The 19,806-nt window shown below is 41.5% G+C and overlaps 1 protein-coding gene across 10 annotated transcripts in view; it reads right to left on the bottom strand.

Moving 5' to 3' along the window:
* Positions 1–410: 410 nt before the first annotated feature.
* ABI2 (abl interactor 2) overlaps positions 411–19,806 on the bottom strand; it is a 69,589-nt gene continuing 50,193 nt past the window's right edge. For 6 of the 10 annotated variants that reach the window (XM_039387945.1, XM_039387946.1, XM_039387948.1 and 3 more), the window contains 4 exons: positions 16,047–16,205; positions 11,705–11,791; positions 11,205–11,378; positions 411–6,329 (listed from right to left, as the gene is read on the bottom strand). In XM_039387945.1, the coding sequence (XP_039243879.1) occupies positions 6,154–6,329; positions 11,205–11,378; positions 11,705–11,791; positions 16,047–16,205 (596 nt within the window). In that variant the 3' untranslated portion in view covers positions 411–6,153. Of the gene's footprint in view, positions 6,330–11,204; positions 11,379–11,704; positions 11,792–16,046; positions 16,206–18,738; positions 18,919–19,806 lie in introns of all 10 variants that reach the window. The other 4 variants (XM_027731403.2, XM_027731402.2, XM_027731409.2 and 1 more) reach the window with 1 other exon arrangement.

The raw sequence follows: 19,806 nt of genomic DNA, 5'->3' as shown, positions 1-19,806 counted from the left end.
TCTGCCTCCTTCCTCAGGCTCCCAGAGTCCTGTCCAGCTCTGCTCACACGGGAACAGCTGCTGGCTGGTAAGTGTTGCTGTGAACCCTCTCTGGGGCCACCGCAGGGAATGTGGCTCTGTTCCCTCCCCCATGATTTGCTCCCAGGCTGGCCCTGAGAGCAGCAAAGAGGTGAGATGTTATGTTAGCAACTACCAGAAAAGGAGCAGTCATACAGAGGTGGAGAGAGGAGCTGCTGAAGGCAGCAGGCTCTATGCCAAGGATCATAGTTTTCCTGGGGGAAGTGCAGTGCTCAGAGATCCTCGGGGATCCTCCTGCACACATAAGCCACTATCCCTGTCCCTAGTGTGTTGAAAAGTCTGTAGACAAAGACAAGGAATGTGACACAGCTGTGGCACGCTCACAGAACACATGGGGTGTGCTTTGTTCCTTTTATTTAGGGCTTGTAACAAGAGGGTTTAGTACACAGCAACAGTTAATTCCAAGTACAATTAAAAAAATTTAAAAATTGGGTTTTGCACTCACTGGAAGGTGGTTCAAATGGCACACACAATAAAATGTTACTGGTGGCATACAGCTCCCCAGAGTCCTATGGGCTTGGTCATTTACAGTGGGCTCTGCACTCATCCACTGCATCAGCAGTACCAAAAGCAAAAGCACAGCGTGATACTCCTCTGACTGCAAACCAAAGGGGGTATCTGCTTTCAGAAAAAAGTGCATGGACAAAATCCATGTTAGACACTGACATCTCCAGAGAATTCATAGAAACTGTTTGTCCATGCAAGTTGCAAAAGACATTTTTTTCAAATGTGAAAAGAAGCACTTGTTCTTTACCAAAAAATCTCAGACATATCAGCACTTTACCAAGGCGCTGTAATGGAAATGAATTTGTACACAGCTCTTCCTATTAGTCAGTAGTGGTAGGATTCTTCTGAGGTGTTATGAGAAACTGGAACAAACGTACTGCACACATTTCAGCAGGGTCACCATATCTGTTCAGCAGGTTGCTGGCTGTAGGCTGACCTCTGGCCATCAGGCTGCTGCTGCCTTCACTGTTTCCTAACACATCTTGCTTATAAGCACAGGTGCTAATAAAATTAGTATATTTAGAGTACCAAAGAAACAAACTCTTCCTGCATGGGTAGGAGATTGAACAAAACACATGGGTGGGGATTTTTTTGGATGACAGCAGCAGAACACCGTGGTCTGTGAATTACTCTTTCTTATAGCAGTTGTCAAACCTTGGCTGCACCAAGCTTTCAGCAACCTCCCCAAGGACATGAGGTGGAGGTCCCACTATTCTTGAAGTTTTAAAATCAGAAGTAGATCAATGGGATTGTTACTACACACTGACTTCAGCTACAGGGGGCGAAAAAACCCCAAACCACACATTGTTCCATTCTGGTACTGTTCTGACCTCTGTGTAATAATGTTGCAGCACCAAATACTGGGAGATGCCAAAAGATGGGGAAGGTGAATAGACCTGTAAGCACAGCAGATTCTTGTAAGTGGCACCTTATAAGCTGTAGCCCATCATCTACCTAATGCTCAGTTTCCACCACCATCTTCTCTTGAGATTAATGTTGTAAATACTTGCCTTAGTGAATGCAACAGGGCTGTAGGTTTTCCACTGCCACAGTTGCCAACGTGGGAACTGAAGTCTCTACATGGTGTTGGTAATGCTGCCTAAACTGCTGCAGTGCTTTTTCAGTGACTCTCTATACTGTGAATATAAGTACTGCTCCTAGCAAAGCCACAGCACCATGGTCTCTTCACTAGCATCCTCTAGCAGCTTCCAAAAAGTTGGCCTGCAGAGCATACAGACACTGCCTGTTTTACAAAATGTCCTGTCCCAACTCCAAGGAGGAGAAGCCCTGTAAATGCTCCCAGTTTACTAACCCACATAAAGTTCTATCCTTACCAGAAAGGAAAACATGAGTTTTGCTTTATGCCTGGAGCCCACAGACATAATAAAAAAGCAAGCTCATTTCCAGCAGCGTTTTTGCTAAGAAGTCGTAGAAGTTGCTAGTGCTGAGCTCTTCCTAAGTCACCATCAAGCACAGGTGGGAGACACCACAGAAGCACAAAAATGTCAGTGCACAACCTTCTTCCACCTCTAGGCAACAACACGCACACACACAGCAGGCAGGCAGCCCACCCTCTGCCAGAAAAGGTTCATCAGTCCTGCTGCTGCGTGGCTTTCTTCTCATGATCAACTGAAACACCCTGGATAAAAGTGGCTCTTCTCAGAAGCTGAATCACTGCCAATGTCAACTTTGGCTGTCACCAAAAACCTTCAGCAGCAAAGAAAGAAAATGCCCAGCAGCTGTGAAAGGAGAACAAATTGCTCTAGCAAGAACTAGCTGGGTGTGAGCCTTTCTGGCACCCATGGGTAAGCCACCCCAGCCACAGACCACAGGACCTGTAGGTCAGATCAGCAGCAATCTCCAGCCACTTTCAGGAACAACTAACTCAACTAACTGCAAGGACAAGCTGAATTCCAGGAACATGATCAGCCTCCTGGTAACACACACCAAACTGTCATCTACCTTGGGGCCATGCCACATCTCTTGTCCTCTAGTGAGAGCAGTAGCTCTTCAGTGCAGCAGTATCTGCCTGTGTCTCACCAGTGAGACCAGCAAGTGTTTAGGCATCGCTTCAGCTCTCTGGTGCCTACTTGAGCCAGTGTGCATGGACATGCTCTCTGGATGCTCAAGCATAAAATTGGCTGCTTGCCTCTCCTGCCCTTCTCAGCCCTCTGCTCTAACCAGTGAGAGAGGAAAAAAAAAAAAGCAAGATGAGGGGGAAAAAAAATGGGTGAGACACATGCAACCTCAGCCATCTCTCTTAGGCTGGAAAGAAGGCACCAAAATTAACCTGCTTCGGCACTAGATGTGGACAGACTCAGTCAGACTTCCCCTCATGCAGGCACATTTTGGAGAGGCAGCTGTAATTAACAGCTTTGTCCCTGGGGCCAAGAGGAAGGAAGAAACCTCTAATACAGCAAACCAAGGCAAAATACACCCCTAGAGAATGCTGAACAATTTCTGTGCACAATGAAAACAGCTGGCTGGGCTAAGGCAGTTCTCACAAAGGGAGAAACATATTCATTTTGGCCATACAGCACTCTTTGGGCTATGCTGTAGCATCTCTTTCCCCCACCTCTCATGCCTACACAATCCTGCTTCAACAGCCTGTGATGCTGAACACTTTCAGGTGTGGCAGCAGAACGCAGCAGTGAAGAGATGCTGTGCACCTATTTAAAATACTGAGGTGTTTCTCCCCCACCCTAACCCCAATTGCAAGCCCCTTTTAAGTTAAACCTGTAAATTAAAAAGGGGTGGGGGAGAGAAGATTTTGGACAAGAAGTACAGGGGACAAAACTGGAAACACAACCCTCACAGACTTTACTAGCGTGCAATCTATGTAACATCAATATACAAAGCCTGTTTACCTTGGCCTGGTCTATGACCATTATATCACATCATCCCCAAAGAAGCCACAGAATTAAAATCTGTACAAAATAAAAATATGCATAAAACTCAACAAATTTCTTTACATTAGTACTGCATAAGAAAGCATAAAACCAGCAGTTGGTGAACCAGAAATTCCATCCACAGCAGTTCTTGCAGGATAAACAATTCCACATGCTATCAGCAGGGACCAAACTAACCCCTGGCCCATCAGACCAAAACCAGTTCTTCAAGGAATGTCACACATTCCACTTTCACAGTTCTGCAGCCTCATCTTCTGTGCTGGGCTCTGGCAAGTGCTCACTCAGTAACTCACTGAGCTGCCCTAACGATGCATTTGAGCATTGTGGGCTCAGTCCTTGCCATAAACATACCCAAGGCAAGAGAAGCCAGGAAAGCTCTGACAGACCTGGAAAACACAGCCACGCTGTGTTAATGCTGCTGTTCAATTACTCTGGCTGCAAGCACCGCCCAGTGCCTCCCTGTGCCAAAAGTGTGGACACTAGAAACAGTCATTCCAGTGACTACACAACCAGTGGTTCTGGGCTTGCTGCAAGAGAAATGATGGGCTGAGGGAACTGAACATGGCTGCTTCTCCCAGTCTTGCTGAAAGACAAGTTTTCACAAGGAAAAAGGCATAAGGGTATCTGTTCTGGCAAACACACCCAAACAATAATGTTGTTAGCTTCCAGAAAGAAGACAACAGTGCTTAGGCTACATGTGGATTGAGCAGGGGAGAAAGTAACCTCTATCTGCACACCAGTTTCTTCAAAGTTGTCCCTCCTGCAGACTTCAACCAAACTAGTTTCTTGCCTGCTGTCACCTTGCACAAGCTCACAGCAGGTGATCACATTCCTCCGTGTCCTGCAAACACACCTCACCTGTCTTTTTTCTCATTCTTCTCCCTTGAGCAGCTATGATACCTCCCTGCCCAGGTTTGCACCAAACCTGCACCTCCATCCTGGTATTGCACCAATTACCAAGCAAGGGACTGGTATTACCTATCTGTTGCCAATACCATCACAAACCCAGCTCTGGTGGCGCTCTCTTGTGCACTGCTCTGCTTTACACACAGGGCTCTCCAAGACAGGTAATTGTCTTGCAGCATTGTCTCACCTTGGAGAGGCTACTGTTGGTACCAGCTGGAACTTGGCCAGGTGACAGTCAAAAGTCGCCCAGGAAGATGCCCTGGCCCAGGAGGCTCTCACAACACAGGATCAGCTCAATTTGCAGGCTAACAAGACTCAACAGGAAATTTAATCAGTTAATGCATGATATTTACCCAAAGGTAACACTTAGACCTTCCCTTAGGCAGACAGTACAGCCATCACTTACAGTGACCTGCTGTGTACAATCACAGAGCAGAATTTTTAACTGAGACTAGATTAAAAAGCCAAGTATTATCACAAGGGGCTACAGAGCCTTCAAATTGGTATTACTCCACCCCAAGCCACCAGTACATCTCAAAATATCTATTATAATAAACAATGGAGAGGGTTAGGGGAAGAGCTAGAACTACTGCTAGTTACTGCTTGGATTTCCATGGGAAACCAGTACACACAACAGCCCTTTTTACTTCCACTGAAGAGATTTTGGCAACAGACATGAAGACGACAATTGCCGTTTGTCCTGCCTCTGCACAGGGCTCTCACAGTACATATGCAAATCTAGTCATCAAATACAAAATAGCCAACTTACAATACCTGATTGGATTTTTAAGATTATATTGTGCATAAGACTAAAGTTGGGGGCAAGTTTCTCTAGTGCAAGCAGGCATGAGTAGATTTGAACCTTGGACCACACCCCCTAGAGGTTATTCTCAGACCCCAGGAGGACCTGTAAACTTTGTTTCACCTTCACCCTCAACGGCATCTGTGAGTTCTGTTTGAACTGGCAGCAACCATGGCAAGGAGCTCGCTGTGGAGAGGAGCACATTTACATCAGTGCAGAACACAAAACAAATATGTGGCATTCAAAAGATGAGGAAATGGGGGTGGGGGTCCTCTGGGCTGCAGCCATCTTAATTGTCTGAACTGAAAGGTGAGTGAATGAAAGCCAGCTCTGTGTGCCCCTGCGTCAGCCTACATGTGCAGAGCAGCTGCAGAAGTGTTTACGCTAAAGATTTATCCAGCTATCTGGAAGTCAGTTACAGAAACGTCTCTGTGCAGAAATCCCAGTGTTTGCTAGCACACGACTGTTCTTCCAGCTGCACAGGAGTGTAGAGTAGAAACAGGAGGGATGTCCACTGGCCAGTAACCTTCACCACAAGCATCCAGGACATCCCCAGTGCCAGGCATTGCTGCCAGTGGTAGTACCATGGGGGCACACAGGATTCCTGAGACAGATCCCAAGGCCTGTCAGAAGAAGTCAGAATTCGAGTGAAGTATCAGCTACTCAACAAGTTTGTTACATCTGAATGGGTCAGCTTAATTCAGAGTCAGATGGCTCAGGATAGCCTCTGCTGGCCCGCTGGAAGAGCCATTTGTTCGAAGAACTCAAATCACTATTGTTTTATAATGAGGGGGAAAAAAGGAAAAAAAAAAAAACAAACCAAACCCAAAGAGTGGTTGTTACAATTATCCTTCATTCAGTTATACGGGATAGGGCCCCAGCAGCTGGTGGAGATCTGGGAAGCCCTGACAGCTCCTGCAGTAGGAGATGCAGCGTTCTGTCCTCTAGTCTTCACTCCGAGTAATGCATGATCGACTCCACGTAGTTCCCTGGGAAGAGCCCCGTCACTCCATTCATGACCCCCTCATACCAGCCATCATCATTTTTCTTGATGACGTAAATGATGGCACCTTCCTGAAATGAGAGCTCATCTTCTTTGTCCTTGGTGTAGTCATAGATCGCCACCACTAGGAAAGAACAGATCATGACTGTTAGGAGAGGTACAGGGAGGAGGAGGGAAATCAAATCACCCTACCTCATCCAGGCAATCTCAGAGAGCTCCACTGCCCCCCCAGTATGGGTGCAGAATCACCTGCTGAGAGGGACAGTTTCTTCCAAAGCCTTTTGTAAGAGCTCATGCTTTGAAGCACACGAGCCTTTAATTCTTCTATTCTTACTGTTTCCAGACCCACCAGAGGAAGTTTACAACTTCCTCTGATGTATGAAAAACTTTTTGTGTGGAATGATACAAGGAGGTGAATGTAACTCCCCATGGCTGTGACCACTCAGACTTACTCCAAGATTCATGTATTAGATATATGTGCTAAAACAGATCTCAGCACAACTAAGACCTGGAAAACATGGAAGAAGGAGTATAGCAGATCACAGTAAGAATGAGCTAAGGCTGATGTCCCAAACTTCCATCTACTTTAGCTACTTCCACATTTAGATCTCTAAAATGCATGCATGCAGTCTCAATGGCCAGCAGCCACTCCCAGAGTATACAGCACCACGGTGGGTGAATCCTGTTAGGAGCAACCAAGAAGGTGGAAACCAAATGTACACATACTATATCAGGACATTTTCTTACAGCTGCAAAATATCTTATTGAAGGCACAGAAGTTGTTAGGAAAGTCAAATAAATTGGACAAAGCACTGGCAAATATTAAATAAAACATTGTCCTGATATGGCAGAAAATAGACATCAACTTGATACATTTTTCTGTTCTCAGTCCTATCATTATGTGTTCCATACAGAAAATGAGCTAAGCCAGACTCTAAGTACTTTAACAAATAGCATCAATCACTGCTTTGAGCACTTGGCAATGAAACATACAGTGCTGCCATTGAAAAAAAAAAATAGATGTTGGACAGGGATCCTAAAATCTGATACTGGGGATAGACAGGAAGATACTCTATAAACTAAAGCAAGGATTAAAAATTAACAGCATGTGTTCATAAGCACACTATCCAAGAGTCCTACTAAGTCATCGTTCTTTCCAAAAGAAAAGAGGTCATTTCCTTCTGAGGGAGAAAAGGAATCAACTCAAATATTTACTAGGGAAACCTGAGATTATACAAATCAATTCTGATGGAGAATCAGAGTATGAACAGAGATTTTTTTTTATATATATTATTTGACTAGAGCATATTTAAAAAACATATGTTGTTGGCTCTACACTCATGCCAGTAGTTGTTAAGTAACTCATCCTAATTACTTTTAGACCTATAATTCTGAGCAAAGAAAACACAAATGAAGAAATGAGTAAATTTTTAGCTTGAAAAACAGAAGTTGCTGTATGAACATGTACTCTGTTCAATTATAGCCCTTCAAAATTCCTTTTCAACTGTTAATTTTAAAATGTCTTCCTAGAGTCACTGTGCTATTTTTCTTCATTCTTTTGATAATAATAATCCAAGGATCATGGTAACTTCCAATTCCTTTCTTTCTCACATTTGAGTATACTCTAGTCCCTTCTAATACTGAATGGATTCATTATTTCATGCTCACAAGAAGGAAACTCTTCCTTAAGTTTGTGAAGAAAATTTGCCTCTTGTCAAGCCTCTTATAACATTACATCACCATTGCTTCCTCCAGCATGTTATTTTTGTACTGGCAACATTCCTCTCTCTAAAAGGCTGTTTAATCCTTCTGTCTGTAGTCCCACCAGTTCAAGCTGTGAGCTTGTCACATGCCATGAGTTACCTGGAGTCCAGGCCAGTATTGCAAAAAAAGGCTTCAGATGAGACAGGAAGCAGCAACAGTGACTCAGGAGGTGGCATCCTTCCCTGTGAGCCTGAGCCAGAGCCTCTTCTCGTTTCTATCTGAACACGTTTCAACGCAGTTATGAAAAACAGAATTACTCATTTAAGTTGATATTCTTCCAATCAGTGATCTTTGGTTCTCCAATGATTACACAGAATTTGGCTGAACTCTGTTGCATCAAACTGACCACAAACATAGGCCAGGCTGGTTACCCAACTGAAATCTGGCAGCTGTGACCACACATTTTCTCTATGTGGTATGAGAGCAAATTTCCTTCTGGATACCCATTTCCATTCATCTGATTTGCAAAGTCAGAAGATTTTCTTACCTTTTCATGCCACACATCCAGACACAGAGCTCAATGGAAAACTGCAGTGCGTGTCCGCGGACACTGCAGGTTGGCTGTTGCTATTATAGTCACGTGGTGGTGTCCTCAAGTTCAACATCCCCAGTAACTATATCCTACCTAAGAATTTCTCCATCAAAATGGATCTGCTATTCGCTTCCTTCTCAGCTGTAAGCTAGAGCATATCTTAATGTTAAAGGTACCTCCCCACACTGCTTGACTCCTTTACAGAACAGGGTCATACTGAATCCCATTTCAATATGCAGCAACCTCCTGTATTTGACACCTCCTTGGTGTCCCAGCTTCTATGGCAAAGGTCATCTACCCTAATCCTGTTCGAGGTGCTTTCATGTGAACTTAAATAAGAGAACAGTCATATCAAAAGAACAAGTACGAATCCTAGGAATTGCTACTCTACCTGCTGGGGGTAAATATGTTGGAACAGTCACTTACTTCCATCCATTTGGTCTGCTTTGAATCATGTGGCACAGAATACTATTTAAGGAGTTGCAACAGGATAAATTATTTTGCAGAAGATAAAGCATTATAATTCCCAGCAGGATAAGCATATGCATTCTTTGAGTATAAAAGTCCTCTTTCAGCATGGGGCTTTTCATTAACTTTAAAGCTTCAAAGCTTGCTACAAAAAAACTCACAGCCAAGCACTTCTGTCCGAACTTCAGCAAAGCAGTCAAATCTCCAGTTTTTGCATGGGTGTCTGCACCAATACGAGACAATGTTCGGCTTCCTATACTTTTTCTCTCTACAAAAAAAATGTTCTGACTAAAAGCCTGAGTTTCTCCAGTTTATCTTTAAAGACTCCCCTATACAGTTTTGCTATCCTATATGCTTTTCCTTGTAAATATCAAACTAAAGTGCCTGGACTGCCTCCTGAGAGGTAACAGATCTGTGCACATGTGCACCTATATAAACTATTATAGTTCACAAGCTCATAGAAGTCACACAGAAAAGTGTAACAGAACAATATGCTATCATTCAAATGTCATTATTTCTTCAAATAGAAAGATGTTTTCCCAGACCATGTGTACACACACACACACACACACACATCCCTTGCATTAGTATGAGAAACTATAAACAGGCATTGCACACACCAGGATCCTCTTTTTTCTCTTTTGCTCCCAGCTGAAATGCCACTGGAGATGTGCTGAGGGCCAGGTGGCAGAAATAACAGAAACCTAACAAAGATAGTGATACAAATGTAGAATTTGGCTAAAGAGTATCTTATGCCTGGAAAAACACAGGAAAAAACCTTGAGACTTACTCTCCTATCAAATAGTAATATGCTTCCAATCTTCATCCAGTCCAAAATACATCATCCACAATGCAACTGAGCAGATACTGTCCATTCTCAGAACTGCCTGATAAGGAGGAGTTCATTAAGTAATGTAGCACATCCAGTACTTGCTGAAATGACCTGTACTGGTCCCAACCTGAAAAAGATTTGCCATCTTCCTCCAAAAAAAGAAATCCAACATCAGGAACCCCACTGCACTCCAAAACCTGATTTTCTGAAGCCAGGTAACTAATATCAATAATCAGGAATACCCTCCAAACTGCACAGCAAAAAGAGTCCTATGACTATGAGATAGCATTTTTCCCTCATACTCCCTCATGGAAAAAGCTTCCCCGACCACAATAAACTGTCCCCGACCACAATAAACTGAAACAACTTTTAATCAAAGAACCTGTGTGCATCAACAGAATAACAGTAACACTTTCTGCCAATCAGGGGTGTGGAGAGGTCAGTAGATAAAGCAAGTCATGTAAACACCCTGCAAGTCAGCCACTTTGTCTGACATAGCCTTAACTTATCAGCAAAGCCTGGGTACTCCTTGCATGAAACACACAAGCTAGATGGGGTTGGGGAGTAACAAAAAGACTCCCACATATTCCTCCATCTCCCTCAGGAATAGTAGCATCTTCTTCAACCTAGAGTTGGCAGAAAGTGCCTCTTCTATCTCTCTTCCACCCTCCCCTCATGTCCTGCACTGGGTTTATCTTTGTGGCATTCTTGACTTCCCCCCACCCAATGCAGCGTGAATGGGTCTAACAGTCAGGTGAGATGCCTGGTTGCTTTGTGACATTAGATTTTATATCATCCTTTAGTAAGAAGCACCACGATCCTATTTCAGAGGAGAACACACACCAGGCAGTAGATCTTTTCATACTCAAGTGTCCCACCTACCTACTCAGGGTTTTTTCCCTGTAGGCTTACTCCACCATGTTTCCACACGCCTGCTTCAGAAGGGGAAGACACTGAGATGCAGCCATGCAGCAGAGCCTGTTAGTCAGTCCCTCACAGATGCAGCGTTTCCTAGCTTAGCACAGCCCTACACTGATGCAGCACTGCAGCTTCCAGAGCCCCAAACACAATCACAGCACTGATTGATTCACTTTTGACCTCATATGAGTATGATTATCAGGATTAAGTGAAAGGTGGGTTATAGAGGAAGTAAAAAAAATATGTAGTTAGCCTGCTAGTCATCACCTTCCCTTTGGGGAAAAGGGTAAGAGAGTCAGACTTGGAGGAGTAGCTTAACTTTCATTCTTTTAAGTTGCCATTTGGAGGAGCACCTCTACCACAATACCAAATACTGGCTATGAAGGAGTCTAGGCAGACTCCATGTCCAAAAGCAGTGTGACGGGAGCTCATAAAAAACATTGTTACAAACACAACCCTACTGTCTCTGCTAGCTCTAAACCTACCCTTTTCTAAGTATGTCCTTGGTGCCCAAGGAGGATCCTCCTCAGCATACGGATCACTGTACTCCACCACGGCTGCTTCCTCCTCTTCATAATCCTCTGGAGGTGGAGGTGGAGGTGGAGACTCATCAAACACTGCCTCATCCACAGGCGGTGGTGGGGGAGGAGTATCTGAAACTGAAAATAAGCAATAATACAACCATGAAAATGTCTCTATAACCATGGTAGTGGGTTGAAGTAATACTCCCTATCCCAACTAGTTGCACTGGGACCAACAGTTACAACTTGTGGAAAATACACTAGAGACAATAAAATTCAGAGAAGGAAGGATGAGGTACCTCCAACAAAATTACTTCCTTTTCCCACCCTTCACAATTTCAGAGAAACTTGCAGAGGCAGTAGAGAAGGCAGAATTCTGGCTATATACAGTCAAATCTTTCATCAACTCAATGCAAAAGCCACATCCAGTAATAAAACATAGCACAATGGAGCAGCAAACTTACTGTTTTCTTGAACTCTGGCCACAAATCCCATTAGTGGTAACTGTGGAGTTACCTGTAGGATGGAGGGGGGAGGAGGAGCAAGGGATGCTGCCACAGAAATTAAAAAGAGAGGCATTCAGTTAGAAACACAACAAAGCAGCAAACAGGAAAGTAGACATTATCACCAATCAGACAGTGTAGCAGGCTGCCAAGAAGCTGAGATAAAGAGACTGACATTCAAAGAAAAATGGCTCCGGTGCTTTAAGCATATTCCTAATCCTTTCTTCAAGGCTATTTCTCTATTTTTAAAATTTCCAACCCAGATCTTTTTCATAACATTAAGAATCCATGCTGAAATATTTTTCTGACTTGACTGTGAGATTCCCTTAAGTTGAAATTTATTCCTAGAGAATATAGCACTTTATGAACAGACCTAACTGACAAATTTATCAAGAGGACTCTTTCCCTATAATCCTCCCCCTTTCAGACCTAATTGATATTTATAGAGGTGACTAACAGCATCCACAAATCCCTAGTAATGAAAATGAATATAGCTCTTTTTTCCCCCAAAACGTAGGCCAAAAAAATCCCATCAAATAAGGCAGTTATTTTAGACAAAACAGAAAAAGATGCCTTTTGAGAACTGTGACTATCTGAAAGACAACACTTCTGATCTTATTGGTTGAACAGAGCACACCGTGCTGCTGCCAAACCACAGGGCCTATTCCAGATGTGCTGCCTCATTTCCTTCCCACCTGACTTCACAGACCACTGCACTGAACTCTGAACAGCCCTTTTAGTAGTACCAGAAGAGTTGTCTTTGTACAATATATGTGAATTCACAATTAAAGAAGATACTCTCAGCCAGCTGCACATGTTGTAACACTGAACTGTGGTTTAAGCCCAGAATACAAGTTTCAGTTATCTAGTTTAAAAAATCAGCTAACTAGTTTTATCTTGGTTTAATATCACTTTGAGTAATGCAGTAATATTCTTTAAGCAAGCTGCGAGATTATTTTTGAGAAAGCACACCTCAGGAAAAGCACAAATAAATAATTTTCTTGTTAGTATGTGGCATACAAAAAACATTTAATCATGTCCAGAAGGATGAAGGGAAAAAGGCCTACACTTCATGTACCACTACATTTACTTAGCTTGCAGACAGAACTAAATAAATTTCAGACTAATTCTAGAGCTGGTAAGAAAATTGCCAGGTATGATCTAGTATTTTTCAGAATTAACTCACATCATCATAGCAAGAGAAAAGAACTCCACGGCATTTACAAGTCACGTCTCAAAATTTCTTCTGTTTGCTTGTTCCAGTCATCACTGCCTGAAACTTTGAATTTCTTCTGCCACTCACACTGACATTCCTTTCACAGCCACACACCATAAACAATAAAAAGCAACAGCAACCATCCTTTTTTGTTGCAAAAATATCCTTGTATCTCCATACAATGCAAGTTCCATTATCTCACCATCTAATTGATATCTCTTGAGAAAAACTGAAATACATTTCTGATTACAGTTTCTTTGACTTGAATGACATGACCTCTGAGAGTATTTACTTTTTCAAGTGTAACCACAGTACCTGGGAAAAGATTTGGTCTTGCATTTTTTCAAAGCAAGAAAAGGGAACTTGAATTTGAAGTCCTACTGAGAAGCAGTGATATTCATGAATTCTGCATTCTTGTGCAACTATGAAGTCCCTGGTTTTTTAATTATATACGCTATAAAAATGTTCCATTTCAGAATGGTTTCTCTATTCAACATCATATGGATTCACAAAATTCGTATCTATCGTAGGAGATTAGCTTCAGTTTCTCTGGTCCCTTCAGTGTACCTTGGTTGTGAACTATATATATTTCTTTGAAAGAAATAACGAGGCTATCCATGGAGAAAAATAAATCACTCTAGACAAGCACTCCAAGCAAGCACAAAAAAATCCCTTCATTTACTTTGGGTTGTATAGTTTAATCAAAATTGTGATGCTAACACTGGCTGATATCATTCCTTGTTTACCTTAACCCTTTGGTTTGTACTTCAGTCTGTGCATTGTGCAGGGACTATCATATTATATTTTATTAATAATGATCTTGTTTATACAGTGCATCAGAATAACTTTAATGTACCTCTGCTGTCTCAAAATATGAGCTAAATACCAGCTTAAATGTTGCCTCCCACCATCCTTCCATAGTGACTGATCGCCAATAGATTCACTACACAGTTGCTGTAAATCAGTTCAGAAATGCTCACGAGCACCTGCCACCACGCTGCTTCAGCCTGGTAAGGATTCAGCTGTACAAAGAGGGTGTAGTGCCCACCACCACCTCAGTAGTTGCCCGGTTTCCCCCACAGGGTTTTTAGCCTGTGCTGAGCTCTACACTGCTTAGATACTGGTATCTAAGGTTGCAAAATTAAAACACTTGTTAGGTGGTATGGCTGGCAGCAGTGGCTTTGGGATAGACATATGCTGAGATTATTTAGGGTCTGCATTTCTTAATATTTTCTTTTCAGTTGCTAAGAAGGTCTAACCATGAAGTAGAAAAATTATATTATCTTAGAAGTGGCATTCAAAAGAACATGGCAATAGAAGTATCTTTCATCCTCACCACAAGTGAATAAACAAACATGACTATGCCAACATACTAAAAAATGGCACTGGAAATAACAGTACTGTGTTACTGCCAAACAGCCTACAAAGAACAAGAAGCCATAGCTGGCACACTCTTACGTCTGTTGTAAGGTCTCTTTTTCACCTCTTATGTTTCTATTTTCTCCTTCTCTTCAGGAATGCTGAGAAGCAGTTGTGGTCTCTGTCCTGTTACTAACTAATCTCGCTCCTTACAGACACAACAGTGCCTCTGTTCTTAGGGTCTTCATCAATTATGCATGCTTGAGCATCCTCTCCTTTCAAGGTACACTCAAAAAAAAACTTGGTTTAGTGTAACTGCAAAGCAAACAAATTCTGTATTCTGCTAGGTATATTTTAAAAAGTCTCTTACTAAAACTGCTTATTTATATTGTATTAGATATGCCAGTATAATTGAAGTATTTTGTTTGTGATTTACAGTTCAAGTGACTAATCACCATAATCATTATCTTCTTTCTGGGTACACAGACTGAATTGTGGTTATGTAACTTATTTAAAGTCTATTTGGCATCTTCTGTGATTACCTATTAACAATGCCATGGCAGCTTGCAGAGAATTATCCCTTTGCTAAAGCAGAAATGCACAGCAGTTGTCAAAAACTCTCTGGATATACTCAAAATCCTCTTTATTGCAAAGGTAATTCTGAAAGGTTTCTTTTATTGCTATTACTCTTTCCTTCTTGCCTATTCACCCCTTCAGCCTTCAATATGCACATAATGTGCTTTAAAAATACCACATATTTCAGGTAACTGGGCTACAATTTAGTCATATAACCCCTTCCACTCCCCCATCCCCAGCAGGACCATCCACTTCCTTCTCAAGTTCAGCACACATATCTCTCTGCAGAGTAGCTCACAAACAGTAATATTTGAAACCGATCAAATCTCTTAACTGCAGATTGTAGCATGTGACCTAATTCCAAGTTCAGTGCTCAACTTTAAAAAAAAAATCCAACAAACACCCCCCCCCCTCAAAACTCATCATCACAACCACAACAAAACACTAACACACTGCAGTACTTGCAAGTCAACATTCAATCTTGCTGCATCTTTCTGTAGCTTTGTCAAAAGAGAAACTCTTCCTTACTCTGGTATCAAAACCTTCATGTCTCATCAGAAGCATGGGACAAAGGACTCCTCAGATAAAAGGCTGCTATGTTATGCTGACACACAGGACATGCCACTCGCTGTTAATATCTCATCTTGCTCTGTAAGGCAGGTTGCCCATTAAAATAACATCCCCTGGGGGGTTAGAAGATGACACAGTTCCCTCTCATCCCACACCAAACACCACTGATGTCTCTAAAGTGTCTAATGCTTACCCTTGTATAACAAGTGCAATTTCTTGAACTGTCCATTAACCAGAAGAAAAAAGCACACAAGATAAAGAGTGATTAATGAAGAATCAGCAAACTCAAATACCCATCCCACACCAAAGCAGGTCCATGGTGTAGTCAAGGACTAAAGCTTGTCTAATAGGGACTGTGACATCAAAAGTAAATTATTTGGCAACAAAGCCAGTATTGTTTTAAGCTGTTTGCCGTAATGGAAGCTGAACACTCTGCACTTGCACTGCAGCTTTGGCACGGCTACCACTGCAACACACTGGAAGTGCAAGATCTGCAATGGAGACAGAACATAAAATTTCAGAGACCTGAAGGTCATTCCATTCGCCACTGCTGAATTCAACAGAGCAGACAAACTTTCTTACCTGGGTTCTGGTTATAAAAAGGTCCTCCGTTCATCTGGTTCTGAAGGCTTGTCTGGGATGTGATGGAAGGAGGACGCCGATATGGCAAAGAGCCCCCTATTGTCGGGGGGGTGTGTCGAGATGCTGGCCTGTTCATGCTGTAGAACTGAACTGGGTGACCTAGGTTAGAAAGGGAAATGTATTAGCAAAGAGAAGAATGATACCTGTCCTTTTTATATCTGCATTCAAGTTTCAAAGGCTTGGAAAGGTTTCTGGTTTTTTTTTCTTTTAAGACAGCCTGCATCCTAGAAGGATGCTGCCAGACTGGCAGGACACTGGATGTCTCAACAGCAACACGTTCAGCTCTCCCAACTGCCTGTCCTCAGCACTGCTTACGAAAGCCAGTATGAAAATACAAAGGTGTCTAAGCCACAAAGCTTCAGAATGGAAAAAAATTATTCCCAGTTATCTATTTTAAATAATGGATTACAATAACTTCTTGCAAATTCAGTTATTTATAAACCTGCAAAAAAATAACACTTCAGAGTCCTGCAATTAAGGAACATACATGTAAAAAATAACTGTATGCCATTTCCAGGATTCATGGCTACTTTCTAGAACTAAAAAACACAATACTACTTATCTTAGTGCTGTTTGGAAGATATGCAGAGGATCGTCTTGGGGAGAAGAGAATGTTAGAAACGGCTTAAAGGATGGAATAAATGAAGTCATACTCAAAAGCCCTCTTTCAGGGAGCTGTCAATTAAAACAACTCCTTTAAAACTTATTCTCTGTTTTCATTACTTCTTGTATTGAAGTCATTAATCCTGAATCTAAACAAGCAATAAATGAAGCAACCTATTTTCTGTGCTCACATAAAGTTCTCTAGATTTTATACTGTATGTAAGCTGGATTTATTATACCCATAGGGGTTATTACCCCCCACAAACTATTCTGTCTCCACCATTTGTCTAGAAGTAAATTTCAGAGTTTGCAAGAAAACAAGGGATGGTCACTGTGGTTGAGGAGAGAATCAAACAGGGAAACAAGACAAAGGAATGTGCAATTTTTAAAAAACCTGCATTGTTCTCCACTATGTTTTTATTGCTTTGCAAAACTTTACACTACATCAGTAAATAAAAATGCAAGTTTTATTTGCTTGCTCTGTTATTTGCTTCTAAGAGCAAATGCATGAACTAGAGGTTCACATTCCTCCTGTTTTGTATAGATAAGTATATTTTTAAAAATGCACTTTTTACAGATGAGGAACAGCTAATAAAGAATCCACCTAGTACATGGGTTTTTTCACATTTTTCCTGATGCATCTCTCCAATGTGTCTGTCCCTCTGTTCCTTAATGCACTGGTAGAAATTGGTGGTGACTGGAGAGAAGGGAGGAAATTAAAAACAGGGATAAGAGGTTTTCAAGGATCAAAAACTACAACCTCATAAATGGTGAATTATCCAGTTTCTTCAAATATTTTATTTCAGAGAAGCCATACAAGCAATCTCACTAATAGCACAGGGAAACAAAAGATGTTAAAAATAGCAAGTAACCTGAAATTTCTTTCATGGAATTGTGAATGTGAGTTTACAGTCATTAAAATATTAACTTCTGCTTGATTTTGACTTGTTAAAAATACAGATACAACATGGCTTAAGAACTGGGATACTGACAGTGCATCAAAAATGGAAAATTGATTGAGGTCCCATATGCCACAGCTCATCTTCTAAACATAAAAGTAGTTTAGATATCAGCATCATCTTCTGATACCAAAATCTTTAGAAACACTTCAGGAAGTTCTAGTCACAGTTATGGATTCTAGTGTGTTTTCTAATTTTATATGAGCCACAGCCCCTTAAACTAAGTGCAATTACAAGAATATTTCTGGAACCTGGTGCAATTCTTACTAAAAGATATGAACACTAATAAACACACAAACCAATTCACACCCTTGTGAGCAGCCTCCGCTACAGTGAAAAGTAACACAGCATGCAGGTAGCTACATGTGAATTTGGCTGTCTAAAGGAGATCTTTACAATGCAGGTGTACCTCCTCATCAAAAGCTGATACAGGACAGTGGTGTGGGTGGTAACTACTACACACTGCAACTTCAGCATGAGAAAATGAAAACTGCAGCACTAAAAAAAGGAAGTTGCAATATAGACACAAAGTACCACATAGTAAAACAAAATGCTTTGATATTATTCTGCATAATAAAAACTTGTATTTTACCTAATACTGAACACAAAAAACCTGCCCTTTTTATCAGTTCATTGAGGGGAGACTTGTCATTTGAAAGCATTGAAGAGATCAGTCATAAAAATTATACTTTGCTAGATGCACTTTTTATTTATACCATTAATGAAAGAGAATAATCTGAGCCAGAACTATCAGTGCTGCTTCCCTTCGAACATCATTATTCTATGAGGTTCTCAGTATGCAAACAGAAATTACAACTTAATAAATAATTATAGAACTGTAAAAATAGTCAAATTACAAAATTAAATGATTGCTGTTTATAAAACTAGCACACCTTCAATTGTCTACTATAACCTTACTATAACCTTATTGTTGGGTAGTAGCAGATATTTTCTAGTTATAATTAAATTTTTAAAGAAATTATTAATCACTGCTGCTGAAGTAACTTTGCAAAGCTTTGGATCATGATCACATCTGGGTTCATCTGCCAGCAGCTGAAGCAGACACTCACCTGTAGAGGGTGTGGAAGAAACAGCGGGGGGAGTTGGAGAGGTGAAGCCATCAGCAAGGGGCTGAGCTCCTGCAGCAGCAGCAGCATCTGGGGCAGCAGAGGAAGGGGCAGGAGCAGGAGGAGTGGGGGCAGGAGCAGAGGTAGCAGGAAGGGGAGAAGTGCCAGCTGAGCCAGCAGGGGCTAAGTGAAGAGAGGAGGAAGAGGTGGAGTTAATAAGGAGATATGTTAGCAAGGATTAGAGAAAGCCTTTGACTATTCAGTGTTAGCTATTTATTAGCTGCATAGTATTTTAGAATGCATGAGATGAGAGAACAATGGAGCTGTTAAAGAAAGGCTCATTCCTATGTAGATGGTAAATGAGGGTCAAGCAAATCCCCTTTCCAGATCTGAAGGGAACAACTCGGAACTTTTCATTGAAAGCCATTACTTTTGAAAGATGTCTTTACATTTTGTTATTTATGCTTCAGTCAGTAGCATGGCTGACTTTAGCTTTTTGTATGAATTAGAAAATATAAAGAGGAAAGCAAAAAATTTCCATTTCTTTGTTTCAGAAGCATCATGTACTTCAGATCACGCTGCAAGCCAACTATACACTCCACTGAAAAGGTTGAGCAAAGGAAAAAGAAACACTAATAACACTTCCTATTTCTGGAAAGACTGAGGCCATAAAACTGAACAAGTGTCTCTTTGTGACAACTCAGGCTTGCATTAACGTACTAAAGATTTACTCTGTGCCTGCCTCTCATTTAATCTAATTTTCTAAAAATATGCTTCTATGTATCTGCATAAACAGCCAATGAAAAAACATTTATTTGCTTAAAAGGACAATGGAGAAGTTTCCCTCAGCCCACTGAAAAAGGTGCTGTGTCCTACCTTGTCACATGCAGGCAGTCAGGCAAAAAATTCTGACAAACAAATTAATACATAAAAGGAGCATAACAGCACATCAGACACTCTCAGAGAAGATACTACTTGATTCAAACTCATACTATCAATAGCAATGAACTCAGACTTTCCTTGGAGTTTAGGAAAATGTAAATGCTCAAGGTTACTGCTGAGCCAGAAAGA

The sequence above is a fragment of the Pipra filicauda genome, unplaced genomic scaffold (genome assembly GCF_003945595.2).
Source record: "Pipra filicauda isolate LSUMZ 115617 unplaced genomic scaffold, ASM394559v2 scaffold5_size6683894_pilon, whole genome shotgun sequence".
NCBI classification, from domain to species: Eukaryota; Metazoa; Chordata; class Aves; order Passeriformes; family Pipridae; genus Pipra; species Pipra filicauda.
This window is presented reverse-complemented; position numbering and strand designations above follow the sequence as displayed.